The sequence below is a fragment of the Neoarius graeffei genome, chromosome 5 (genome assembly GCF_027579695.1).
Source record: "Neoarius graeffei isolate fNeoGra1 chromosome 5, fNeoGra1.pri, whole genome shotgun sequence".
NCBI classification, from domain to species: domain Eukaryota; kingdom Metazoa; phylum Chordata; class Actinopteri; order Siluriformes; family Ariidae; genus Neoarius; species Neoarius graeffei.
In genome coordinates this window covers 44,051,773-44,065,283 of record NC_083573.1, presented here as the reverse complement: position 1 = coordinate 44,065,283, position 13,511 = coordinate 44,051,773, and the positions used below count along the sequence as shown (strand labels likewise).

Sequence of the window (13,511 nt, the reverse complement as noted above, 5' to 3'; positions counted from 1 at the left end):
AGTGCTAACCACTACACCACTGTGCTGCCCAATCAAAGTGGGGCGGGGGGAGCAGGAGAAGGATTGAGGATCAGTGATATGAATGAACAGAGCCGGTTCAGACCTCCATGGGGCCCTAGGCAAAATTCTGCTAAGGGGCCCTCTTAACTGAACCCCAAAATGTTCAACAGTCGCACCTGACACCCAGTGCTTCCACTCATCCCCCCTTTAAACATATTGCACTAGTGTCGCCACCTGTTGGTCTAACTCCAAATAAATACAGACCAAATCAAATCGAACTAAATGTGTAACAAATTACTCACCATTAAAAATGCCCCTTTCTGCACTTTCTGGATGCAAAATCATCAATAATGTCGTCATATGATATTTGCTTCCCCACATCATGGTTGATGCTCATGATGGCCAAACCACTCAGACGTTCCTGGGACATGGAAGATCTCAGATAGTTTTTGATCATTTTTAACTTGCTGAAGCTCCTCTCAGCTGAGGCAACTGTCACAGGCAGAGTGACAGCAATTCTCAGGGCTATCCAAAGGTTAGGATAGAGTTCCTCCAGATTTTTCTCACAAAGGAAAGAAAGCAGCTCAAAGGCAGTCATATTAGCTGATGGTAGGTCCTCTTCTGGACTTGTCTTTGGGGTAAGAAAAATCTACTCCTGGCTTGACTGGACCTCTGCGCACTAACTCAGTCCGCATACAGTCCGTTAAGACTGGGGGCCAGTCTGCTGGATCATTTGGTGGAGCAGAGACTGTTGCTTTAGGGTCTGAGCTAGCTTCTGATGCTTGCTGTGCACACGTGGTTGTGTGAATAGTGGCCGAGGCTGCCTGTTCTTCCCCTGTGTCTGTACTTGACAACGGTGGCTGTACTGGACCTGTGCTGCTGCTTGTACTGGCTGAGGCAGCTGCATATGACTCATCTGTGCCTGTCTTATCTGGTTCTGTCCCTCCACTGGCTGACTGGCTGGACTCTGTGCTGCTTGTTAGAAACTTAAGCATAGCACGTGTAAAATATAGATAAGGCTACTATTAATTCAGCTCCATCAAATTGGCTGCACTTGTTTTACCTTCAGATACTGTACTTAAAATGTAGGTGATTTAGATTATTATTTAGCACCATTGTCATAATATTTCATGAGTTTTATTTATTCACTAATATATCTGCATCTATATTTGCCTGTGGGCTATCCAAGCAAACAAAATTCAATCTTAGTAAATATTTATCCATTACTATCCATTTTGTGTAAGTGCATGTGTAACTACACTCAGAACGATTGATATAACACTTACTGTAAATTGTAGAAGCCAGCAAGACGCACACGGAGACCGTCCGGGGTTCACCCAAGGCTCACCGCCCTGTTATGTAGGTCAAACACCGACTAGCCCCGTCCCTCCCACTCTCCCACCCGGAGAGGAGAGTTACCTGACTGCTGTTCCCGCTGTTCATTTTCATGCAGTTTCTTTTTCCTTTTTTCACTCCCCGAGGGATAACTCCGCTTCATCTTGCTAGGTTGATGCACATGCACTGGGAATCTGACGTGCGCGAGCAGCGCGACGGACGGTCATGTCGTCACGTTCCCCCCCTCCCCCCCATGGGGCCTCTATGAGTTTGCGGGGCCCTACGCAACGTGCGTAGTGTGCGTATTGGATGAACCGGTACTGTGAATGAATGACTAATTCTAAAAAGATCCATTAAATTAAAGTATTACTTGGTGTGACTGTTCTTTACCTTTAAATGTGCTTCAGCTGTCTTATGTACACTGCAGTTTTGTAAGAAAATTGGCTCATGGCATCTTGGAGAATCTGCCGTGTACGTCTACAGACTTTAGCTCTAACCTGTCTTACTTGGTTATGTGTCTTCTGGTAATACCAGACAACCTCCATTATGTTTTTGGAACATTCATTCATTCATTCATTCATTTTCTATACTGCGTATCCATTGCGGGTAATGGGTGAGCTGGAGCTAATCCCAGCTAACGTTGGGCGAGAGGCAGCCCAATCTATAGACCCTTTTCAGTCACGTGACCTTCGTAAACGTGACCACCATTTTGGACATGTAGCAAACTTCGGCTCGAATCGGTTTGAATGCGAGGAAGGCGACAAACAGAGAACGTACAAGAAAAAGGAGCGAGATGCAGAAAACACCTTCACTATCCAGCGACGTAGGGCATTTACAGGGCGAGCAGAGGGAGAGGTATTTGCAAAAATTGAGGTTAGCAGGCTTAGAGAACGACGTTTACCTGCTTCCATCAGGATTGTTCACTGACGTACGGAAGTACACGAAGCCCTCGTCTTTACCTGACTTCGGCCCCCATGATCTGTATACCTATGTCGTTAAAAACCCATCGCCATACACATACATGCCAACGTCCGAGGTTCCGGAGCGCGCTCCGGCTTGCTCCCGGAGTGCTCCGGCCGAGGTTCCCCTCAAATTAAGCAGCGCGCGCCGGCTTGCTCCCGGAGTGCTCCGGCCGAGGTTCCCCTCAAATTAAGCAGCGCGCGCCGGCTTGCTCCAGGAGTGCTCCGGCCGAAGTCACGGAGCGCGCTGCTTAATTTGAGGGGAACTTCGGCCGGAGTGTGCTCCGGAACCTTGGCCGGAGCACTCCGGGAGCAAGCCGGCGCGTGCTGCTTAATTTGAGGGGAACCTCGGCCGGAGCACTCCGGGAGCAAGCCGGAGCGCGCTCCGGAACCTCGGACGTTGGCTCCGGCAGCTATTTATACTGGATCCGGTGTAAATAGCTGCCGGATCATAATTACAGTAAACTAGTAAATACAGTAAAGGAAAAACTTGAGACTGAAAGGTTTTAACAGTCATCCAAATGACTGAATGTAAACATTGCTACAGTAACATACCAGCTACTTGTTGACATTAGCTAGTCAACAATAGCTACTACAGAAGAACAAAGAGGTTACAATGGGTTATTTTAGCCTATTTGGTTACACACTCGCTGCCACAGAATGTTAACACCAATGTAATGCCTTTTCTGGCTAATTTTATTCGTCTTGCCTCCAACAAAGTGGTCACTACACAAGCGTTGGTATGCCGCTATCCATCTTCTCCATCGGTCAGCATCTACCGGGATCCGATAAAATGATAACCCTTGCCTTGTTTGTTGATGGTTACTACATCCAGGTGCACAACAATATAGTGGCATGATGGAAGTCTTGCTGAAAGTAAAAACTTTCTTTGCTGCCGTTCCTCAATGCTGGCTGTGGTAAACTACTGGTAGTACACGTCCAAAATGGCGGCCGCGTTTGTCGTGACGTCACGTGAAAAGGGTCCATAGGTGGGGCTAACACAAAGAGACAGATAACCATTCACAATCACATTCACATGTATGAGTAATTTTAGAGCAACCACTTGACCTAATCGGCATGTCTTTGGACTGCGGAAGGAAACTGGAGCGCCCAGATGAAACCCATGCAGTCATGAGGAGAACATGCAAACTCCACACAGAAGGGCCACAGTCTACTGCAGGGGTCACCAAACTACGGCCCGCGGGCCAGATCCGGCCCGCCACCCCCCTTTGACCGGCCCCCCAGCCCCTCTGCCCCCCATCACTTGAACCGGCCCTATGAGGCAATCCCCAAAAGTGGTCATGGCCTATTTTTTTAAATTGCTTTTCGGCAAATAATAACATGTCTGCATCTTGTATTTTGTTGATTTTATCAATTAAATTAATATTTAGTTATAAAATGAACTATTCATATTTTCCGAATTTTCATCATATGCTCGCAATCAAGCAGTGACAGGCAGCGCACGCGCAGAGAACTGTCAGTGTTCAGGACAGTAAAATGGCTAGTGGTAAGCGAAAAGCTGACAGAGAGCGCAGAGTTTTTAAAGAACAGTGGACCACCGATTATTTTTTCGTTCAGTGTAAGCAGGGTTCGAATTATAAATTTGACCCTATGGGGGTCTCTATTTAAAAAAAAAAAAAAAAAGCAATGCATACTCGCTCTCCTGGACCAGCGCACTTTTGCGCACTGCAGTGCACAGCTTTCACACACAGGCGCGCGCATGCACGCACCCACACACACACACGGTGTTGCATATATATATATATATATATAGTTAAATTATATATATATTGTATATATATATATAATTATATATATTGTTAAACAAAGGAAGATCGTTGTGAGATAGAGGACAAGTCTTCTTCGGACTTAACTTCACATTCGATTTCGCAGGCTGCAAATTTCAGTTTGCGCGCATAGTGGTGTGGTGGTGAAGTACAGCCGTACATGTTGCGGTTTAATAACATGTTCAATACAAAGTTATGGCTGCATGGTGATCGGAAATGAAATGAGTTTTATTTATATTTATATGGTGATATAGGCTATTCAAGCTTATTATGGTGATATATGACGTATTTGAGAGACTTCCACAGAAAATTAAGTTTGCTTCTTTCATGGGAGCCTGAGGGAATGGGAGCTCAGCTCCCATTGGCTCCCACGTAATTCGAACTATGAGTGTAAGGACCGTGCAGTTTGTCTTGTATGTAAAGAAAGTGTGCCGGTTTTCAAAGAATATAATCTGCGTCGTCACTACGAAACCTGCCACAAAGAGTATGCTAGTTTGCGAGGGCAAACAAGAGAAGACAGGATTCGGAGGATGAAATGCGGACTGGCTGCACAACAGAATGTATTCCTTCACCAAACCCAGATCAACCAGGCTGCTGTCCGAGCTAGCTATAAGGTCGCTCACCTACTAGCTACCCATGGAAAGCCGTTTACTGATGGGGACTTTGTTAAAGTATGCATGCTCGCTGTGGCCGAGGAGGTGTGTCCCGACAAGAAGGATGCGCTCAGCGCGGTGAGTCTCTCCGCACCTACTATGACCAGGCGAACTGAAGATTTGGGGGACAACGTGTATGACCAGCTGAATGAGAAAGCGTCAGAATTCGAGTTTTTTGCTTTAGCCATGGATGAGAGCAATGACGTGCAGGACACAGAACAACTGCTGTGATCTATTGCTCATATTATTATAATTTCACTGTTTTTTAAAATGTATTTATTTTATAGGCCTATTTATTTGACCTTTATTAAGTGCTGCATACAATTTTTATTTATATTATTAATAATATCAACAGGCCTACCTACAATTTATAATTTTCCACTCATCTTTGCCAGTGTCAATCACCTCAAATAGGCAGATGTTTCTTACCTTGACAGCTTTGATGTTATTTTTATTAGAAAACAAATAAATGGAATATCTGTGGTATTTCAAATTAAAACAAAGTGTGAAGACTCAATTACTACTTTTGCAAACCACTAGTAAAGATAAACAAATATGTGCCAGGAATCAAGTGTTGATATAGTAGTGGGGGATATAGTAGTGGGGATATAGTAGTGTTGATATAGTAGTGTGGGTATAGTAGTGTTGATATAGTAGTGTGGGTATAGTAGTGGGGATATAGTAGTGTGGATATAGTAGTGTGGATATAGTAGTGGGGATATAGTAGTGTGGATATAGTAGTGGGGATATAGTAGTGTGGATAGAGTAGTGGGGATATAGTAGTGTGGATATAGTAGTGTGGATAGAGTAGTGGGGATATAGTAGTGGGGATATAGTAGTGTGGATATAGTAGTGGGGATATAGTAGTGGGGATATAGTAGTGGGGATATAGTAGTGGGGATATAGTAGTGTGGATATAGTAGTGGGGATGGCCGTGCCAGGCTAGTAATCTCTACTACACAATGAGGCCTGCTGGTGGTCATATTTGTCTGGGTCATACAATTCTATGTGATATAGCTGACCCGACCCCGGCCCCCCCATCACAGTCAGGAACGACAATGTGGCCCCCAGAGAAAAAAGTTTGGTGACCCCTGGTCTACTGGAAGGCTCTGAGCCAGTGAACCACTCCACCTCTGTACCACTCCTACTGAACATTTACTTTTTTTGCTTTGTTTAGTTTTATTGAAAACAAAACAGGTGGATATATATAAAATGTGCTCATTTCCACTAACACACTAATGCAGACTAGAATACTAAAATCAACATCTTGGACAAAATGTATGTAAAATACATAAGGTGTCTTAAGATCTTTGCGCAGTACTAACTACTTATTAAAGGGGAACTGAAGTCATTTTTAAACTTGCTTTATTTCTTAATTAACGTGTGACTCAATTACGTTTTCGGTTTTAGTAACCTTATATCGTGACTCGTATTGGAAACTAATTGCAATTAAATATGATACTTATCGGCCTATTCGGTTTTTAGCCATGTTGAATTTAGTTCGTTTGGTCCACGGCAGGCGTCACTTATCCGCGCGATCTTCATGAGACCTATGCAAGACTTCGAAACGTGAAGTGTCAGCCAGGTGTCAGTGCCGCCATTTTGAAAACTGTTTTCCAAATGAAATATTGCACAAAAACGAGTTTAAATGACGATTACTGCCTACTTTTTTCAAACTTTCCTGATTGCTATCAAAACTTCCGGCTTGATTACATCAGCATTCGAAGGAGGGTGTGCGCGTCTTTTGACAACGTTGACAGATGTTGGTGACTTTGATTTCCGCTGTATGTTTTACTTCCGTCCTACGATGTCTCACACAGGTCTCAACGAATCTTGTTTACGGCCATTGCTTTGACATTTGGACTGATATATTACAGAGCATATTTCAAACACTGGGGCGGCACAGTGGTGTAGTGGTTAGCGCTGTTGCCTCACAGCAAGAAGGTCCGGGTTCAAGCCCCGTGGCTGGTGAGGGACTTTCTGTGCAGAGTTTGCATGTTCTCTGCGTCAGTTTCCTCCGGGTGCTCTGGTTCCCCCACAGTCTAAAGACATGCAGGTTAGGTTAACTGGTGACTCTAAATTGACCGTAGGTGTGAATGTGAGTGTGAATGGTTGTCTGTGTCTATGTGTCAGCCCTGTGATGATCTGGCGACTTGTCCAGGGTGTACCCCGCCTTTCGCCCATAGTCAGCTGGGATAGGCTCCAGCTTGCCTGTGACCCTGTAGAGCAGGATAAAGCGGCTAGAGATAATGAGAAATGCGATTTCAAACACTCATAACTTGCTATAGCAGTGACAAAATAGCTATCAAAAATGCATTCCTATATTTAATAATATGAGATAAATAGAATTCTCATCTCATTATCTCTAGCCGCTTTATCCTGTTCTACAGGGTCGCAGGCAAGCTGGAGCCTATCCCAGCTGACTACGGGCGAAAGGCAGGGTACACCCTGGACAAGTCGCCAGGTCATCACAGGGCTGACACATAGACACAGACAACCATTCACACCTACGGTCAATTTAGAGTCACCAGTTAACCTAACCTGCATGTCTTTGGACTGTGGGGGAAACCGGAGCACCCGGAGGAAACCCACGCGGACACGGGGAGAACATGCAAACTCCGCACAGAAAGGCCCTCGCCGGCCACAGGGCTCGAACCCGGACCTTCTTATTGTGAGGCGACAGCACTAACCACTACACCACCATGCCGCCCTAAATAGAATTTTGATAATTAAAAATTTGCCTTCAATTCTCCTTTAACTGAGCTTGAGGTCTTTACAGGAAAATATCAGACTGAGGTCTTGACACTATGGCTCGGTCCGTACTGTCAGGACCTCGGTCTGATATTTTCCCATAAAGATTGAGCAGGCAAGGTTAATAAGGAGTTTATTATATGGCTTATTTATTTCTAAGATTAAAATAGACGGTCATTATAACGAGGCGTGACGCTGCTTTCAGTCACTTCATATTTGTAACATAGTTGAGTCACACATGCAGAATAAACAGCTAGCGGTTTCAAAACAAAATTCGCTTTCTGAATGCTCTTTGTTGCTCATTTCTTGAATAACTCAGTGACTCTTGTTTGTCTTTTGTGTTTCGGGCATTTTTGATTCCCAGTTAAACTTGTTGTCATTTTGTTTTTGTTTTTTGCAACATTGAAAGCCGGCGCCTTGGAAAGAAAGTCCGTAATCACCCACAGGCATTACGGGAAAATACTGCCAATCAGAGCACACGATTTTACCGGAAGTAGCTCGTGCCATGTAATAAAGTGTTTTATAGCAGTATAGGTGTATGACTAGAATAATATTGTAATTTTAGCATGGATTTGCCTAACCAACCTCAAATCCCAGTTCATAGATCACCTGCTGGCGTACCGTAGCTGCCAGCTGAGAGACTGGAGCTCTGTCAGGAGGAGGAGTTGACTTAGCAGCAATTACTCAAGCTGTGCTCTTTAATTACCCATCAGTCTCTTTTCACTTACACACATTCCTGCTCTCGCCCTACTGGACCCCCTCAGAGAGGGCCGCAGGTGCAGTGTCAGTCCCTCCACAGTCTCGTGTCAGACGCTGACAGCTGATGTGAAAAATGCTGGGTTTGGAGTTAAAGAGGAGTCAAGTGAGGTGTACAGTAATGGCTGTCGTCACTGACTGTTTGATGAGATGTGGGTTAAAGGAGGGAGGGAGGCTGAACGTACACGCGTTTCATCTAATGAAGAGCAGACTTTATTTAAAATAAAGTCAATATGGCATCACTGTGAATAATTAAAAAATGCAGAGTTTTTTTTTATTTTTTTTTTAATTTAGCGCTGTGGAATTTAACTGCAACAGTTGCAACTATGAAAAATTCTGGTATGGTGGAAATAAAAATCCTAATTGCTTCCACTTTACTGGAATGTTTATGGGAGGTGGGAGGAAACCATCGAACCCACAGGAAAACCCATACGGACGTGGTGAGAACGTGTGAAACTATGAGTGACCCGAGCTGAGGATCAAACTGAGGACCACGGAGCAGTGTGACAGTAATACATCACGGCGCCGACTGTGTGAAAGAAATTCATTTAGTATGTAAATACAGTAATAAACAAACAAACAAATCAATAATGTAATACAATTCAAGCAGACCTAAATGTAAAGGCAAGCTAAAAAGAGGGGGGGGGAAGTATGTTCCCTATTTATCAGGCGACTTATTCAGTGTTTTATTTCTTTTATCATTTTCTCCTCATGTCTAGCCAAAACAGAACAAGACAAAGCGTCTCCCGCTAGACTGTGTTTCAGGGCTGAAAAATGCTCCAAATTGATTTGCTATTTAAAAAAACAAAACAAAAACAAAAACCCTGGATTAGCTATGAGCAGCTCGCTTTGTGACCTGAGATATACCCGCGGGTGCTGTGGAGTGTGAGCTGAGCCGTAGAGCTCCATTAGGGAGGTTTCTGGAGTGTGTGAGTAACGGCTCATTACATTACTCACCTGTCGGGAGTGACAAGTGGACTTACAGGAGCATCGTTCACACACTGCGGCGTTAATCAATGCTTTGCCGTGGTTTGTTTTCACAGCCCGATGACACTATATATGTATGTGTATGTGTGTGTGTGTGAGAGAGAGAGAGAGAGAGAGAGACTGTCTGCTCATCTGTCATTGCACCTTGGCAGTTTTGCAATGCTGCATGTGTACATCACGGGTGGGAGATTGTGTGGAATGCTGTCGTCAAGGTTTTGAGTAATTAGCCTTGATTGATAAAAGATGAAGAGTCACCCCACAGCCAGTCGCACACTTGCATGCGCGCACACACACACACACACACACACACCCTTGCACACACAGCTGCACCTGGGAATCTTGGCGCATGTACAGTGCATTCATAACTCGTCGTTCCCCCATGCTGAGTAGAGAAGGACAGAATGGGATGAGGGGAACAGCGAAAGACACAGCAAGGAGCCTTACATTGGCTTTAACCATAGTCCCCTCTCTCTCTCTCTCTCTCTCTCTCTCTCTCTCTCTCTCTTTCCGCTGCATGGGAACCTGGCACCCAGCTCCGCAGCAGGCCCCTCTCCAGATAAAAGGGATTGTTTCAGGTAAAACTAAAAGTGGAGTCGTGACGAGTGCCAGCAGGCGATAAAGGAGCCGTGCGCAGACAGAGCTGGGAGTTTTAGAGCCTTGCTAAATGGGTTTTAGTGTCATTCCTGGGTCAGGGAATATTAATGATTTTTCCAGTTATCCTCAAGGCTACCTCGTCAAAACAGCTATTAATATTTCAGGTAGTTGGATTACTGTTGCGACTGTTTCAGTTCAGTCCTTATCGTTTTAGAACATCTGCTTAGTCTAGGAAACAGCATATATACACATATGTTATATCGAGCCGCTAAGATGTGTGTAAGCTGTCATATTATTGACTTCACAGCTGAATCCGGATCTTGAACTTCATGCTGAAGCCATTCTCTGTCTCTAGCTAGCCATCACTACAGTCTGTATGCATTCACTAAGCCCTTAGGTATGTTCTTTATCAAACAGCCTTATTGTGTGAGCTTCCTCATGAGCTTGTCTTTCTCACAGATGTCCAGCAGTGGGAGAATAAGCTCACCATAGGTCACTGTGTCTGAATGCTTGTGATTTTAAGGCGATTAAATCATTGGACACAAGTCTCAAATGCACCCTTAATTTCAAGCCCAGATCTAAACAGCTTGCATTATTGGAATAGATGCTGACCATAAATTTAATGATGTGTAGAATGTGTGTGTATATCCATCCATCCATCCATCCATTATCTGTAGTCGCTTATCCTGTGCAGGGTCGCAGGCAAGCTGGAGCCTATCCCAGCTGACTACGGGCGAAAGGCGGGGTACACCCTGGACAAGTCGCCAGGTCATCACAGGGCTGACACATAGACACAGACAACCATTCACACTCACATTCACACCTACAGTCAATTTAGAGCCACCAGTTAACCTAACCTGCATGTCTTTGGACTGTGGGGGAAACCGGAGCACCCGGAGGAAACCCACGTGGACACGGGGAGAACATGCAAACTCCACACAGAAAGGCCCCCGTCGGCCACTGGGCTCAAACCCAGAACCTTCTTGCTGTGAGGTGACAGCGCTAACCACTACACCACCGTGCCGCACCATATATTTTTTTTTCTATCCACATTCAATGGATATGAGCAATCACATGCTTTGATTGGCTACTCTACTACTAGGCTATTAGCTCATATAATGTGAGTAAAGAAAAACAAAATGGCTGTGCGTGCTGCTGAACCAACCAAGGATGAAATAAAAACTCTACTCGAAAACAACCCCCCCCAAAAAAAAAAATCAAGTATGTAAAAGAAACAGAAATAGCTAAAAGAATATAGTTTCTTTTTTTCCCAATATCTCCTGTTCCACACTCCAGCCCAGTCGGTGGCGGTAATGCACCTTTAAGTTGGTTTGCCAACCACCAAAAAAAAACTCGAAAGAAGAAGAGGAAGAAGAAGAAACCCAAAAAAAAATGCAAAAAAAAGCAACAAAATATAGAATGAAAGTATTTGATGGTAAGAACATATCTTTTTTTATTTTTCAAGAATTATTATCTCATTTTTCACAAATTGCTCCTAAGCAATTACATTCTAAGCGGAAATGATTTTGTCGGACGTTTTGTATAAAGTTTTTATGTACTGAATTTGCAAAAAATAATAAAAATGCTCTGTTTCTCAAAATCCAGTCAATGTGGAGAGAATAAAACAGTTCTTCCATTCAATTTTGTTGTACATGGCTTATAGCTGATTTGACGCTACACTCCTCGTCGGCGATCAGCCGATAAGGCTCGATTTTGTGGAATAACTGTTATATAATGTATAAACAGGGGCGGCACGGTGGTGTATTGGTTAGCGCTGTCGCCTCACAGCAAGAAGGTCCGGGTTCGAGCCCCGTGGCCGGCGAGGGCCTTTCTGTGTGGAGTTTGCATGTTCTCCCCGTGTCCGCGTGGGTTTCCTCCGAGTGCTCCGGTTTCCCCCACAGTCCAAAGACATGCAGGTTAGGTTAACTGGTGACTCTAAATTGACCGTAGGTGTGAATGTGAGTGTGAATGGTTGTCTGTGTCTATGTGTCAGCCCTGTGATGACCTGGCGACTTGTCCAGGGTGTACCCCGCCTTTCGCCCATAGTCAGCTGGGATAGGCTCCAGCTTGCCTGCGACCCTGTAGAAGGATAAAGCGGCTAGAGATAATGAGATGAGATAATGTATAAACATATACACTCTATTCATACAGTAGAACCCTGTTATTTTGTTTTTATTTGAAAATAGGCTGGGGGTCAGGGATCTTTCTCTATCTTCTATCTCCAGACAGAAATTCTTAAGAATGTCGTGTTGACCTTGAACCATCTTTCGCTTCCATCAGGTTTTTATTTCACCTCCTGTCCACAGCTGTCAAACGGAAGCTGTGCGTTTTAGTGGCTCCCTCATGCGCTCTGAGTTCTTGTTAAGACCCTCTTTATGTGTCCTGTTACAAATGGCAGTCACATTTTACGCCCCAGTGCTCTGGCCTGCTCAAATATTTTTCCTGCTGTCTGGCTGAACTGGCTGAGACCTGCTCAGGCTCGAAGATCAGGGTTTGGTCCAAGTTCCCTTTAATCCATTCTTTAATCTGATTGCCACAGAAATGTATACATATCTTCTAGTTTCTTTGTGTGTGTTGTGAAAATGGGCACAGGACCTGTTCTGTAGTTTGCACACCAATATACAACACCACATATTCCTCAATTGATGTTTGCCAGTGAACCTTAGCTATCAATTAAGCATCTCTCTCTCTCTCTCTCTCTCTCTCTCTCTCTCTCTCTCAGCTCTTGGGCAGATCATGCTCTATGTGGATGGGATGAACGGCCTGATTGGACACAATGAAACAGTTCAGTGGCTCTACACGCTGGTTGGATCTAAGGTAAAGAGCTCACCACCTTAAGCTGGGCATACACTGTGCGAATTTGGCCCGATTTTGACACGATTTTCACTCGTGCGACTATTTTGGAGATCGGGCCCAGTTTTGGCTCAATCGTGTGTCTCGGATCGTGTAGTATACATGGGGTAACGACAAGCGATTAACACCTCACGACCTCCTCCCGATCGATCGGATGAAAATCAAACCTGTTTGAAATCCTGAGCATCGGATCCAAGCATCGCATCCGAGCATCGGATCGTATAGTGTGAGAACAGGAATCGTAAGCTGCGTGCTGTTTACCCCTGCGATTCACTCGTACAGTGTGAGCAGCAGCTGAATACCGCGATTGAAAAAAATCGCACAGTGTATGCCCAGCTTTAATCTCTGAATGTATATCAACCCTTGTCTCTTACACTGGACACTGTGTGGATTTGCACTGCACCATTCACATGCTGCTACTTTTATTCTTTTGCCCAGCTCTATAGTGGTACATAGTGGTCTGATTTGCATATGTAATATGCTATATGGACACCTGACTATCACACTCCTATGTGCTTCTCACCCAAACTGCTGCCACAAAGCTGGAAGCACACTTTTGTCTTTGTATGCTATAGTTTTACAGTTTACCTTTACGGTTACTAAGAGGCCCAAACCTGTTCCAGCACAACAACGCCCCTGTGCACAAAGTGAGCTCCACGAAGACATAGTTTGACATGGAGTGGAAGAACTGGAGTGTCCTGCACAGAGCCCTGACAAGCAACATCACTGATCAATTTTGGGAAGAACTGGAACACCGACTGTGCACTAGACCTCCTCACCAACATTAGTGCCTGACCTCACTAATGCTCTTGTGGCTGAATGAGCAAATCCCCACA

At 44.6% G+C, this 13,511-nt stretch overlaps 1 protein-coding gene across 2 annotated transcripts in view; it reads left to right on the top strand.

Moving 5' to 3' along the window:
* Positions 1-13,511, top strand: part of fhod3b (formin homology 2 domain containing 3b) — a 302,109-nt gene that overhangs the window by 224,844 nt on the left and 63,754 nt on the right. For both annotated transcript variants that reach the window (XM_060921768.1, XM_060921769.1), the window contains exon 6: positions 12,545-12,639. In XM_060921768.1, the coding sequence (XP_060777751.1) occupies positions 12,545-12,639 (95 nt within the window). The remainder of the gene's footprint in view (positions 1-12,544; positions 12,640-13,511) is intronic.